General features: G+C 40.0%; 1 protein-coding gene across 1 annotated transcript; it reads right to left on the reverse strand.

Moving 5' to 3' along the window:
• Positions 1-4,762: 4,762 nt before the first annotated feature.
• LOC141701650 (uncharacterized) lies at positions 4,763-5,758 on the reverse strand. The gene has a single exon (XM_074505278.1). It carries the CDS (start codon positions 5,756-5,758, stop codon positions 4,763-4,765), a length of 996 nt encoding a protein of 331 aa, XP_074361379.1.
• Between the last annotated feature and the right edge of the window lie 10,362 nt (positions 5,759-16,120).

Consider the following 16,120-nt stretch of genomic DNA (forward strand, 5'->3'; position numbering starts at 1 on the left):
ATAGGGCACGCCTTCCCTTTCCTTTTAAGTAACTCTCTAACTGTGTTGTAATAGACAATTTTTTACTGGGCGTGCCATTTTAGCGCAGGGCGCGCCTTTAAAGATTAATAAGATGGATGCTCTTTAGCCTAATCAAATATATATAATTTCTGAATGGGGCATGCTATCTTCTCAATGCATGACTTCCACCTTTTAATTTTCATATTTTCTTTTCCTTTTTGTGAATTGGATGCGCCCTCAATGATTTTGCTTTTCTTTTGACAGCTGGAAGACTAGGGCGTGTCTTCTCCTTTTCACCCCTTCAAGGAATTTCTTTTAAACCTTGGAATTTATTCTCCTCCTAACACCTACTTCAAACCTCAACCTCCAAACGCCCATCACACTCCCGAGTTTTTAAACCGGGTGTTGCGCCTTGTCCAAGACTCCAAAGAAGGCAACTTGATGGCAGACTCTTCAAACAGTTCCTCCATGGACAACGTCCCTTTATCTCGAAGACGTGGCAAATAAAAACTGGTTCAAAAAGAGAGATCCCCTGCTCCTGTTAGTACAGAACTCAATGATAATGACTGGTTGGGGTCTTTAAATGCAGACAAATATAGGAGCACAGAGATTGGTGTCAATGTTGGTGCAGGCCCATTCAAAGTCTCCTATAGGGTGACTTTTTATAGTCCATCTCAGGGCGCGCTTACTTCCCCTAACTCTGAGGGCGCGCCTGAGGAGAATTCATCACCTTTCCGCGATGAGACGAATTTTTTCGATGAAGATACTCTTCAGTTCTCTACCTCTCCAGCACATTTTCCCATTCCATTCGTTTATTGGGAGGTTTCTGACAGCGAGTTGGATTTTGATTGGAGTAAGTATGAAGTTTGCATAGAGGCCGTGAAGAAGCATTTCAGAAAGGAACAAGGAAAGCTATTATGTGTGGGGCTTTCGTCTAATTGTTCGGATGAACAATTAGAATGGTTAATGGAGTATTATGATATGAAAGGGATATGGGCGCGCGCCCCTGAGCATGATGCACCCTCATCTCTTCAATTATGGCAAGAATTTTAGAATTCCATGGATGGTTACCAGCCCAAAGCTGGTATCTCTAGGTATGGCTGAGCCTCTCCATCCCTACTTGAGGGATGTGATTGAGTTATATGACTTAGCCTCTCTCCAATTATCTCCCAACAGTTACAAGCTTGTTCTTGCACTGTACATTATGTACATGGACCTGGGATTCCCTGCACCTACTATGGAAGAAGTTAGTCATTTCTTCAGCCTCAGAAAATCTGATCATGGATACTATTATTTGGTTGGGGACAAACAACATAACAAGAAGGGCTTCTCATCAGGGAAAACCAGCCACGAGAAGGGATGGAAAGAGAATTTCTTCTACTTGTATGATGTTCCTAGAGTTAGAATCCAGTTCAACACAGATCCAAGTAAAGTCGTGCCCTACTTATTCTTTTTTTATTCTCATATTATTCTTCCCTCCTGTACTAGACAAGCCCATTGTGCGGTATCTTGAGGGTGCGACCAAAAAAAGGGCAGAAACCATTACTCAAGATTGCTACAGAGAGATGGAATTTGAAGAAACTTGTCACAGAGTCGAACCTAATACGAGTTGGCATACTGTCTGATCGTGTTGGGACTAAATGTAGATATATAAATTTTAGGAAAGGCATCCCCCTTACTCATGTTATAGAAATCGACAGTGATGAGGAAGAAGATGAAGTAGAACATGAAGATAGCACCACCCAGAGTGAACCCCCATTAGGTTTGAATGATGATAACACTTATGAGGACACGCCTTCCCTTGAGGGCGACGGCGCGTCCTTTCTATGTTTAACCTTGCTTTCACCTTAGTTTCTTTATTCGTATATTATATATCGTACTTTATTTGCTTCATTTTTGCATTTATCTTTATTCGTTGCTTTTAATTCTATATTCATAAGCACATGCACTGTATCTTAAATATTATCTTTAATCATGTTTGAGCGTGCCCTAACGTCTAGGCGCACCTTTTTGTCATGTTAACTAACATTTTTCATACGTTTTATGCAGAAATGGCTCCTCCCAGGATTCCCAAGTCATTTGGGGCGCGCCTTAGCGATAAACCCAAGTCTAAATCGCCAAGGAAAGATGCATCCAAAACTTAGACACCAATTCCTACTCCCCATGTTCTTTAATCTACTCCTGTCAAAAGGACTGTGATAGATTTAACTGAGCAACAGGGCGCGTCCAAGAATTTATGAACGGAGGGCACGCCTTCACACTCTTCTTCTACACATAACCAACTTGGCCCTGTAGGATCACTTTATGTGACTGATGAGGAAATAGGGAAATGGTAAGCAATGAGCTTGGAGGAATCCATCAGAGCTTCTGTCAAAGCTTCCTGCCAGCTTATGCTTCATTCAACCCAGGCTGTAGACAAGTTCCTGGAGGAGAGGGTGTGAATGGAAAGACTTCAAGGAGACAACAATATCTTGTAAAATACCCTCAAGGACAAGGATTTCCTCCACTCCAAAGACATCAAGGCAAAAGAATTCGAGATCTCTTTTCTCAAGGGTGAAGTGGCGAACTTGACTTCTCAACTTGATACTGCCAACAAAAAGGCTGAATCTCTCCACACATAACTTGTTGAGACAAAACTGAGGGTGGAGCACCTTGAGGACCAAGAGAAGAATGGTTGGATGGAGGAAAGAAGGATGATAACGGACGAAACCTTTGCCAATGGTTTTCACTTCTACGGGATTGGATGCGTAGCGAATGATCCTGAGTACACTTTCGAGAAATTTGGCGAGGAAACAGTTGCTGAGATGGTGTAGTTCAAAAGGAAGTTTGCTAAGGAAATTCATGATAAGAGGATTGAACTTAGCTTGGTAGAGGTAGAAGGCGCGCCCACTAACGAACCTACCAAGGACGCCCCTGAGGTTGATTACTTAGTTTCTCTCAAATCCATTCCTCCAACAGACTCTCAGGGCGCGCCTTGATTCTTTTAAATCCTATTTGGACTAGATCCCTTAATACTTTGAGGAGACAACCCTCTTTTGATGTTGTGCAAAGTTGTGAGATTAAGTATTCTTGTTGGTTTTCTGGAATTGTTTTTAATATGACAATCATATGTTTTTCATTTCTATTCTGATGAAATTTTCTAATTATAGAATTTTGGGGCGCCTCGTATTATAAGGGTGTGCCCTAATATCTTGAGCGTAGGTTAGCTTAGAATGTGATATTATTTCAAAGCTAATTTAGAAAGGTAAGCCTCCTTATTTTCCCCAGTCAAACTGATGTGATTGTTCTGCTTTATCTTATAGTTCTAACTTTGGACTTTGGCCGAAATGTTTGATCATGGCGCGCCTTCCCATAGGGCGCACCTCTGACCTTAGTAGATATTTAGATCAGGATTCTTTCCAACTTCTGATTTAGAGGGCGTGTTCACCATAATCTATAGGTTTTACATATCCATTAATATATAGAATTCAACTGTTATAAGTAAAGCATCATATCATGGATATCTTTTTGTTTGTGCAGTTTAAATTAATATAACTTTTCCCAAATTATCATTATTAAGTCACTTCTAAGAAGGGCGCGCCTTATCTTTTTAAGAGTATAAATACCAAACAACCAAACACCTGAAACAACTTTTTTCTTTTATTGATAATGTGCTCTAGTGTGAAAATTACACCAGTCCCATGGCTACTATGCTCTGTGGGGAATTTATTTGAAAATTTTATCCTTCAGCTAGTTCCAAGGTTCGTAGTCATACACACTACCCCCTAGTCTAGGAGAAATTTATTTGCTACTAGTCTATTACATAAAAATCAATCTCAGAAGTGAGGGGACCAATGCCGCACCATATAAATAATATTTTCGCAAGTGCTCTGCATTCCATGCTCGAGGAATGAGCTTACCATCTAAATCTTCGAAGCGATAAATCATCTTCCAAAGTATAGCTTTGACCCTATATGGTCCTTCCCAATTAGCTCCAAGCACTCCATGCTGAGCTATTTTAGTATTTGGCATGACTTTTCGCAACACAAGATCCCCCACCTTATAGGGCACAAACTTCACCTTCTTACTGAAATACCTTGCAATTCTGAGCTGATATGCAGCAAGTTTCAACTAATAAATCATTCTAGCTTCGTCCAGCAAATCCAAATGGAGCCTTTGATTGACTTCTGCATCTTCCTCAATAAACAAACCCCTTCGCAACGATCCAGCTCCCACCTCTACGGGAATCATAGCCTCATACCCGTAGGTCAGCAAAAAAAGGGTCTCGCCCGTAGTCGACCTCAGAGTTGTATTAAAAGACCAAAGGACCATTGGCATTTCCTTTGGCCAATCTCTCTTCTTTTCTTCAATCTTGGCCTTTAGAGTTTGTTTAATAATCTTGTTTATGGCTTCTGTCTGACCATTACTTTGTGGGTGATAAACTGCAGTGAAATCTTTCTTGATGTGTAAGTCTTCGCAAAACTTTCTCAACTCATTACTATCAAACTGTTTCCCATTGCCAGATATGAGTTTATATGGAATACCAAATCTGCAGACTATAGAATTGAAAACAAAATCTTTGATGTTCTTAGCCGTGATCGTGGCCAATGGCATAGCTTTTGCCCACTTGGTAAAGTAATCAACAGCCACTACAGCATACTTCACACCTCCCTTGGCCTTAGGAAGTTCTTCAATGAGGTCAATTCCCCACATAGCGAAAGGACAAGGACTTTCCAACGAAGTTATGGATGGATGTTGTTGGGGCGTTAGAAAAATTAGCAAATCATTGGCAACGATCACACGCCTTAACAAACTTGAAAGCGTCTTCTTTCATAGTTGGCCAATAATACCCTTGTCTAAGGGCTTTTAATGCCAACAAACCTCCCCCAGAGTGATTGCCACAGATTCCTTCATGTATCTCTCTAAAAATATAATTTCCTTCTTCCAGATCTACACATCGCAAAAGCGGTTGATTAAACCCTCTCATGTATAGCACTCCATCATACTCAATGTACTTCGCAGCCTGATAACGAAGGCGTCGAGCCTGTAGCTTGTCCTCCAGCAAAGTCCCTGCCTGGATATAGGTATGAATAGGGGTCATCCAAGTTTCTTGTGGGATTTTTTGCATCTGAAACACACTTACTTCTGGAATACTTGGAATTTCTTGAATTCCTAAAGGAATTTGCCCTAGCAGAACGCTGTCCATTTGTGAACCCGTCTTTGCCAAGGCATCCGCATTGCTATTTTCTTCTCTTGGAACGCCCTCCAACTTGGCATTTCCAAACTTTCTATGCAGACGCTGCACACATCTCATATACAATTCCATTCGAGGTCCTCGGGCATAGAACCCCCCATTGACTTGATTTACTATTAACTCTGAGTCACTCTGAGCTATCAAATTCACTACCCCCACTTCCAAAGCTATCTGCATGCCATTGATTAATTCTTCATACTCAGCATCGTTGTTGGTGACATAAAACTTGAAGTGAATGGCACTCATCAAATGATGTCCTTCCGAGGTAACAAAAATAATCCCGGCTCCTGCTCCATTATTATTTACGGACCCATCAACGTGCAAGATCCACCAAGGGTGTGGGAAGTCTTCTCTCATTTTGACAAGAGAATTTCCCTGTGAGGAAGGTTCTTCCAACACTATAGCCTTATCGTCTACCTCAGAATCGAACTCGAGCATGAAGTCAGCCAACGCTTGTCCCTTGATGGTCGTGCGAGGGAAATATTCCAAATCGAATTGCCCCAATTCCACTGCCAATTTTAGCATTCTCCCTGACGACTCTGACTTATGTAAAATATACCTGAAAGGATAAGCGGTGCGGACCTCTATTTGATGAGCTTGGAAGTATGGCCTTAACTTTCGTACCGCAAGGATAAGGGCATATACTAATTTTTTTCATGCTGGTGTCCTAGTTTTTGCATCCAACAATCTCTTACTAACATAATATATCGGTGTCTAAAGACCTTCTTCCTCTTTTACCAACGCCGCACTGATGGAATATTCTGAGACTGTCAAGTAAAGAATCAACGTTTCCCCATCTTCTGGTTTGGCTAGCATAGGAGGATTTTTCAACTGTTCTTTGATTTTCTGAAAAGTACCTCACAATCCAAGGTCCACACGAAATCCTTTCCCATGCCTTTAATTTCTTTAAAGAATTCCTTGCATCTATCAGAAGATTTTGATACAAATCGATTTAATGCCGCAATTCTTCCCGTTAAACTCTGCACTTGCTTAATGTTGGTTGGATATTTCATGTCTAGTAGAGCCTTGATTTTTGTGGGATTTGCTTCGATTCCTCGGTGATTTACCATGAACCCCGGGAATTTCCCTGATTCAACACCAAATACGCATTTATGTGGATTCGGCTTCATCTTATACTTTCTCAGAATGTAGAAAATCTCTGCCAAATCTGCTATATGATCCTATGTCTGCTTAGATTTTACCAGCATATCGTCCACATATACCTCCATTGTCTTCCCGATTTGCTTTTTAAATATCTTATTCACCAGCCTTTGGTAAGTTGTCTCGGCAATAATTAGACCAAATGGCAACCCGATGTAGCAGTAGAGACCTCTGTCAGTGATGAAGGAGGTGTGCTCCTAATCAGGTTCATACATAGGAATTTGATTGTAGCCAGAGTACGCATCCATAAAACTTATCAAAGCATGCCCGGCCGTGGAATCGACCAACTGATCAATTCTCGGCAGAGGAAAGCTGTCCTTTGGGCATGCTTTATTTAGATCGGTGAAGTCCACGCAAGTTCTACACTTCCCATTGGGTTTTTTTACTAACACCGGATTTGCAAACCATTCCGGGTAGAAAGATTCTCTGATTAGTCCGACATCCAAGAGTATGTTTACTTCCTCCACCAATGTTACGACCCTTTCTCCACTTACAGCTCTGCGTTTTTATCGAATTCCTTTATGCTTGGTATCAAAATTCAATCGATAACACATGACTTCTGGATCAATTCCAACCATATCATAATGGCTCCACGCAAATACATCAAGATTTGCCAAGAGAAATATGGAAAGCCCCTCTCTCCACCTTGGAACCTACTGAGGTCCAATTTTTAGAACTTTGCTTGGATCTTTTTCGTCGACAATGATTTTGATTGTGTCTTCTGTTGGCCCCATTTTCTCTGTTGGGATTGGTATCTGTGGATCTAAGTTGAGCTGATTATGATCCTCATTACTTTTCTGAGAAGGCGCATCCTCTTGGGAAGCATCTTCAACTTCTTTTTTGATTGAAGGCGCGCCATGTATGGCAGGGGCATAAACTTCTTTCAGATTTGGGATGGGAGAAGGCGCGCCCTGAAGTATAGGGGCATCAACTTCTTCCAGAATCCTTGAAGATAAGGGTGCGCCCTCAGGAAGAGGGGCACCTACCTTATATATATCTTGTCTAAGGCTCTGCAATACATCAAATCTCCCTTCGAGCCGTTCCCCATTGAAATTTGCTTGGATTATCTCATTTGGGGGCTCTTCTTCTTCCAATATCTCGATCCTGATAGTGTCTTCTAAGAACAGTGTTGTTGGAGGCAATTCAGAGGAGTATTCATTTTCTTGTTCAACATAATAATGGACCCAAATTTCCTCGATTGGATGTTCGATACTTTTCTCCCGTTCATCATCTAATGCATCTCCGACTTGGACATCCTATCTCCTAAAGCCCCTCACAGCCTGCCTGTAACATTCTCGAGAGTCATATTGAGAGCCCTTTATACTGCCAACTCCATTCAGGGTTGGAAATTTGATGGTAAGATGGTGGATCAAAGTGATGACCCTCATTTTCCTAAGAAAAGGTCGTCCTAGCAGCACATCATGGGATGGCTCCTGATTTAGGACCTTGAACTCGAGCATCTTTATTACGGACAGTGGACTCTCCCCCAGGGTGCATGGAAATCGAATTGATCACATGACTCTAACTCCTTCACCATAAAAATCGTAGACCCAAGAATCCTCTCCTGACATATTGATCAGGAAATCCCATCTTTTTAAAGGTGTTGTAGTAAAGGATATTTGTTGAACTTCCATTATCTACGAATGCTCTGTAGACGTTTTTAGTTCCGATTTGGAGAGAAATGACCAAGGCATCATTGTGGGGGTGATGTACCCACCTGGCATCTGCCTCCCTAAAGGTGATATCCATGGATTCTTCCTTGAATACCTTGGGTGGCCGAGTCTCCACCCTATGGACGTTAGTTAATGGCCTAAACCGAGCTTCCCTGGCATATCTTAACAAGGCTCTGATACTACATTCCATCCCAGGATCTTCTCTGTATATTGTCGGATGCTGCCATCCCTGACAAACTTGTTTTCTTCCAGAGTTTCATTGTTCGGCCCCCGAGGGGTGCGACCTCCTTCTTCCTTTGCTTTGTCGGCGCCACTTTTATGCCTCCTTACTTTCTTTACTACCCACTCACCGAGATATCCTTCCTTGATTAGAGCTTCGATTTTATCCTTTAGCTGCTGACACTCATGTGTGTTGTATCCGGATGATTCGTGGTATTCACAATATTTCTTTTTATCTTTGCTTTTCCAAGATGATAGAGCCTGGGGTTTTCTAAAAAGTCCTCTGTTCTTGTTTCCCTCAAAGATGTGCTCAATCGATGCAGCCAAAGGGGTGTACCCGCTAGTTCTGTTGTCATAGCTCGAGGGAGGGCTCCACTCCCTCCTTATAGTCATAGCATTTATCTAATTCGGGCTTCGTCTACTTCTTCGATATCTTGGGCTCGGAGATCTATCTCTCTTCCTTGCTCTGCCTCTCTGGCTTGTTTGCAAGGTCGGTTGCACCTCTACCAAAGATTGTTCTATGGCCTTGAATGATTCTGCCAAAGCAAAGACATCTACCAGAATAGTCGAGTCTTTTCCCTGTAAATGTTTCCATAAATACGAGCCAACCCTTAGCCCTGCTATCAAAAACTTTTCAAAGCTTCGTCTGAAGCACCTCTCATGCTGGTAGACTCAGCGTTGAACCTTTTAAAGTAAGATGTCAAACTTTCGTTTTCCCTTTGTTTGACATTGGACAGAGTAGTGACAGACGGGGCATATCTCTCAACTGCTTGGAACTTGGTCAGGAATAGGGTTTTCATTTGGTCCCAATAAGTGCTCTCCCTGAAAGTGGCCACCAAGAGTCGGCATCGAGCCAGGTCGGGAACCTGATATACATCCATCTCTATATTGAATCATCCCAAGAATTCTACATGATCTGAACTTCCATGGAACCGGAGATCGCTAGTTGTGTTACGGTATCCGGCTGGTAACTGAGCCTCTCTCACGTCCGTAGAGAATGGCGAAGGAATTTGAGCCGTTGACATTACTCTTCCTTCTAAATGATTGAGCAGTCTCTTTAGACCATCGATATTAAAAGTTCCCACACCGGGGATATTCTGCATGTGAGGTCGTGGACCTTGGGGCTGAGGCAGAGGTAGCACTACTTGATTTCCACATGGAAGAGCCTGTTGTTGATTAGTATTTTGGACATCAATTTGCCCTCCTCCAGGTACCACCACTACCTCTTAGTTTCGTCCTTGATCTCCTTCCGGATCTTTACCTTGACATCGGTCGCGGCCCTGAGGTATCTCGCGATCATAATTCTAGATATCCCTACGACCGCCATTTTCCGTAGAGTTATCTCTTTCAGTACGGTTGTAAGCACGAGTATCCATATGGCCACGATAGTTGTCGCGGCAATATCCGTCCAATTATCTACCTCGGCCTCCACCTCTTCCCCTCCACTGGGGTCTTCTCCAGCGGTCACTTTCATATTCTTGACCATACATGTCATTCGATCCACGAGGAGGAGCTCTCCCATGGTCGCGGTGCCGCTCCTGATTCTCAAGGGAATTCAGGGGTACACGCGGTGAACTACGGGGCGTCACATCTCCATGATCGGCATCTCTCTGCCATTCCAACAATAGCATCCTTAGATCTGAAAGAGATATGTCTTAAGTCCAATCATGTATGAGGATTTAGGAATAACTTTTATGTAATATGTTTTAATTTCATTGATATTAATAAAAGACTAGTTTTGTTTTTATTGCGGGCTATATCTATTTAAATGTTTAAATAAGATATACCACAGTTTAGAGTAAAGCTTTTTATGGATTGTGATGAGATCATAATAATGAGACCTAAAAGATGATAACTCTAAACTTAAATAGTTCCTGGTCGTAGGATTACTAACTGATAATTAATAATCCGCAAAGATCGGTACATACTATGCTTGCTTCATTATGAAGGATGTCTGTTCTCATAGACATTTGTGTGGTGACATTATAGCTAGTATGTAAGTGCTTATTATAGCATAAGTTCACTGAACATGACTCACACAGCTGAACAACTGATGGAGTTCACTCACGTGTCAGAAGTTGTTCACATAGTGATAGTTGTACAAATATCCTTAGACTTGAGGCCATCATAGTCATCTTGTGTATACTGAACTATGCTTTGGTTTAGTTCTTAGTCTCAAGGGACAATTATAAGGGCTCTACTGGGTATAGGAATTTGTACACGAAGATAGTGCATGATCAATAAAGGATCTACCTCTTCCAGTGAAGGAAGAGAATGTTCAATGCTGATCCACTTATGTCAGTTCAGGAATCTCTGGCCAGAGTGAATAAAATTAGAAAGGAGTTTTTAATTTACATTAAATATAACTAAGCATAGTGAATGGGATAGCAAGTGATTTAATAAGATAGGCTTGACACAAGATCCATGCCTTGTATTTAATTGTGACATTGCAGGGTATAAGGAATTAATTGTACGGTAACTACTCACTGAATAGGTTCTTGGTATTCTAAGCAGTGAATTCGTATTATCCGGATAGTCGCGATATGCAAAGAAGTATCCCTCACGATGTAGAATAAATATGATTAATTAATTAATCATATTTAATGAATTAGAGAATTTATATAAATAATGATAAAATAGTTTTATTATTATTTATTTCTACTACCGGCTTAATATTGAACCTACAGGGTCACACCATAAAAGAGAATGATTTAATGGTGGAGGAATTAATTAATAATGGCTGATAATTATTTATTTATGAAATAAATAATTAATTGGCAAATTTAATAATTGATTAAATGAAATTTAATTGATTATAAATTAATTAAGAAAAGTTCTTAATATTATTAATTAAGAATTTAATTTTTAGAAATTAAATCAAGAGAGAGAATTATTTCTAAAGTGTTTAGAAAATGAATTAATAATTAAAGGGTGTTTTAATTATTAGTGAAAATAATAAAGGGTTAATAATAATAATATTTTATGGGAAATTTTCAGCTGAAAATTTTGCCTATAAATATACCATTATAAACCCTATTTTTGCCTCAACCCAAAATATTTACAAAAACCCTAATTCTCTCCACCTCCTCCTCCTTCATTACATCATTTTCTTGGTGGATACTGGTGGAGTGCTTCACACTTGAGGAGCAGCTGCTAAGGATCTCCGCTCGTTGTTTTGGATCGCTTTTAAAGGTTAGAAATCGATCTCATATGTTTTAATCACGATTTATATGCTTTTATTTGGATTTTATATGTGTAAAATTGTTTTACCATGCTTCCGTGATGATTAAAATCCAAAAATGGTATCAGAGCATAGGTTGTATGCAAATAGATCTGTGGTAAAAATTTCAGAATTTTATGTGCTTGTATGAATTAATTATGATTTTTACAAGTTATATCATGGATTAATTATGACTGATTAGAAATCATTTCTTAGAATTATTTTGACTGTAGATCTGGGTTCTACAAGTGTTGTAGATCGTCTGGGTATTTTTTTCATAATTTTATGATGTATGGATTAATTGTTATGAATTTTTGAAGTTGTATTAATTAAAATTCGTAATTAAATAAATATATATATAATCTGTATAGTATATATATATATATATATATGTTTATGCTGCTGTGTTTTGCAAAGAGAAGCACTGTAATGGTGCACGGGAAAAGAGATTGTCAGATAAAGCAACGGCGGCGCCAACTGTCAGAACAAGGGGAGAAGAGCGCGCGTTTGACATGCACGCGTGGGGCACACGCGCTCGTGTGTTACGCGCGACGTGTGTCAGACACGCGCGGGTCAACGGTCAGCCAGTGCTGACGTCATGCTGATGTCATCAGATGATGTCATGCTGATGTCAGCGTAGGACTTAGGGCGCGTGAGGCGCGTGGGCAGATGTCAGACACGCGCCTGACCGCGCGTGTGCGCGTGTCAGTGCGTGGATTTGGTTCTTTGGGCGCGTGAGGGCGCATGGATGCTCATAATGGGGCGTGCTTGGTGCCGTTGGATTCGTCTTTTCGAGACGCATCTAAAGGTATATTATATGATATTTTCTGAAATTGTTTTGAACTGTTTATAGCTAACAGAAGTGTTTTAAAGCTGTTTTTGACTGTTTTAATTGCTTTTAAATGCCTCATATGATACATAGAGATGTATAATGCTTAGACCAATATGCTACATGATGTAACATGCCTACCTTGATGTTTATTCATGCTTATATATGTGATATATGCTTAGTTTATCATGCGATGATAGATTTAGGTGAACTTAATTAACATAAGGCGTTTGTTAGACAATCTAGTATAGTGAAATTGTTTCATGACCTTAATATAAATATTATAAATACGATCATGAGATTCTTTTTTTTATGAAACACGTAATTGAATATGAATTTTCAATATTGAGAGAAAGGAAGATTCTGTCAACAACAGATTTCTATCTGTAAGAAAAGGTTATTAAGTGACGCCTCTTGACAATGCTCCACCCGATCTGGGAATCATCTGATTATCGATTATTGATTTGAAATATTAAATTTAAAAGGAAGAATCTCTTTATAATATGATTATGATTGTAACGTAATATAATCCCTCTAAAATTAAATAATATCAAGTAGTAATTGGCCAATGATACAACGGGCTTGTGTCGGTCGTAGCCTTCCAACATGGTAGAAAGTGGTTCTTATTTTTAAATCATTGTCGTTTCGTGCTACAGCCGAGGGCTTTGATTTCGAAATAAGAAATACTTGTCTATTACAGAGAGATGTGTACATTAAATTATAATCTAAAGGTCGGTACGTGCTACAGTCGTGGGCCGTTGGAGACTGATTCAATTGTACGAAATGTTGGGTTAGACTTGACTTAGAATATTGAGTTTGTCGTGCCACAGCCGTGACTCAATTATTCAAGAGGCTAAAGTTATATTAGGGAATAACATAAGATGTAATTGACAAGAGTTGTCTGCCTATTGAACATCACATGACGTTTCGTGCCACAGCCGAGGTTGTGTGATGGAATGTAGGATCCCTATTCCCACTAGCATTATGAATGCTTAATTTTCACTTAGGGGGTTGAATAAATTAGATAAACTAGTGGGAGACACTTATGAATAAAGACCCGATTTATATAGTGTTTTGAAATGAAATTGAATATTTGCTAAGTGTTGTTATGTGTTACTATATTCGTCATGTCTTCTGCACTATCACCCCGGAGCATACTAGATGCTCACAAGTTGACCGGTCCTAATTTAGTTGTTTGTTTTCACTGTAACAAGTTGGGGCACTGGAAGAGGAACTGCAAGGTTTACCTTACAGAATTGAAGAAGAAGAAGGGTAGTAAGACTACCGCTTCTGATTCAGGCATGTTCATGATCGAAGTTAATATATCACTAGGTCAAATTTCTACTTGGGTATTAGATACCGCCTGTAGTTCTCATATTTGCAAATTCGTTGCAAGGACTAAAGGGAAGTAGGACTCTTGAAAAGATGAGGTGATTCTACGTATGGGCAATGGAGCAAGGGTTGCGGCCATATCTGTAGGATCATTTAGTTTACATATGCCTACGGGCAAGATTATTATTTTGAATAATTGTTATTACGTTCCCTCTATTGTGAGGAATATTATTTCTATTCCTATGTTGGATTTGGATGGTTTTTCATTTATTATTAAGAATAATGAATGTTCTATCCTTAGAGATAATGTTCTTTATGAATGTGGCATTTTAAATAATGGTCTGTATGTATGTGACGTATAGCATGATTTACTTCAGATTGAACAAACTAATAAAAGAAAACGAGATGATGAAAATCTGACATATTTATGGCATTGTAGGCTAGGTCTTATTAGTGAAAATAGACTGCGGACATTGCATAAGGAAGGGTTAATTGACCCCTTTGATTTTGAATCATATCCTACATGCGAGTCTTGTCTATTGGGTAAAATGACCAAATCTCCATTTAGTAGACATGGAGAGAGGGTTGCAGATTTGCTAGGATTGGTACACACAGATATATGTGGACCAATGTTTACGCAAGCCATGGGTGGATTTTCGTACTTCATTACTTTCATAGATGATAGATCTAGATTCAGATATGTGAATTTGATGAAACACAAGTCTGAAGCCTTTGAAAAGTTCAAAGAATATAAACATGAAGTGGAGAAACAAACTAAACACGGTATTATAACTCTTCGATCAGATCGAGGTGGTGAATACTTGAATGGAGAGTTTCTAGATTATCTCAAAGAAAATGGTATAGTCTCCCAATGGACTCCTCCATATACTCCACAGTTGAATGGGGTATCTGAAAGGAGAAATCAAACTTTGTTAGACATGGTTCGGTCCATGATGAGCTATGCGAATCTTCCAGTATTCCTATGGGGTTATGCATTGAAAACCGCGGCATATTTACTGAATAAGGTGCCTTCCAAATCTGTTCCTCAAACTCCATATGAGATATGGAAAGAAAGGAAACCGAGTCTTAAACACGTTAAGATTTGGGGATGTCCAGCTTATGTCAAAAAGGTTGACCCAGATAAGCTAGAATCTCGATCCATAAAATGTAATTTTGTGGGATATCCTAAAGAGACTTTGGGGTATTACTTTTACACCGATCATCGGGTGTTTGTCTCCAGACATGCTACCTTCTTGGAAAAGGAGTTTATCCTTGAAGGAAACAGTGGGAGCAAAATTAAACTTGATGAAGTTCAAGAAGCACAAACTACTACGGATCAAGTGGAAACACCTGTTCAGACTAAACAACCTTCTATGGAACAGCCCATTCGTAGGATAGGGAGAGTGTCTCGCCAACCTGAAAGGTCTTATGTCCTTGTCATTGAGAATGGCAATGAGTTGTCAATCATTTATGATGACGACCCTGTGACCTACAATGAGGCTATGAGTAGTGCTGACTCAGAGAAATGGCATAGTGCCATGAAATCCGAAATGGAATCTATGTATACCAACCAAGTATGGACTCTGGTTGAGGCGCCTGAAGGTGTTAAGCCTATTGGGTGCAAGTGGGTATATAAAAGAAAGATTGGAGCAGATGGCCAGGTGGAGACCTATAAGGCCAGGCTCGGGGCAAAAGGATTCAAACAAAGGCAAGGGATTGACTTTGATGAAACTTTTTCACCTGTAGCCCTGTTAAAATCAATTCGGATTTTGCTTGTGATTGTTGTTTACTACGACTATGAGATCTGGCAAATGGACGTGAAAACGGCCTTCCTCAATGGGGAACTTGTGGAAGAAGTGTATATGACACAGCCAGAGGGTTTTCTTTCCAAGGAAAATGAACACCTAGTGTGTAAGCTGCTGCGAACCATATATGGTTTAAGGCAAGCTTCTCGTAGATGGAACATCCGTTTTGATGAGACAATCAAAGAGTTTGGTTTTATCAAAAACATAGATGAACCATGTGTCTACAAGAAGGTTAGTGGGAGCGCGGTAACATTTTTTATATTGTATGTGGATGACATACTTCTTATAGGAAATAATATACAAATGCTACAATCAGTCATAGTATGGCTATCAAAGAACTTCACCATGAAGGACTTGGGAGAAGCATCCTACATTTTCAGTATGAAGATCTATAGAGATAGATCTAGAAGAATGATAGATCTTACCCAGGGTACGTACATCCAGAAAGTGCTTAAAAGATTTAGCATGGATAACTCCAAAAGAGGTCTCATACCGATGAGCCATGGAGTGTCCTTTTCCGAGAAAATGTCTCCTAAGACACCTGAGGAAAGAGAGCGTATGAGTATGATTCCTTATGCTTCAGCAATAGGATCTATCATGTACGCTATGTTGTGTACTAGGCCTGATGTTGCTTACAATTAGTGTGAC

Source organism: Apium graveolens, unplaced genomic scaffold, assembly GCF_009905375.1.
Source record: "Apium graveolens cultivar Ventura unplaced genomic scaffold, ASM990537v1 ctg4279, whole genome shotgun sequence".
Classification (NCBI taxonomy): Eukaryota; Viridiplantae; Streptophyta; class Magnoliopsida; order Apiales; family Apiaceae; genus Apium; species Apium graveolens.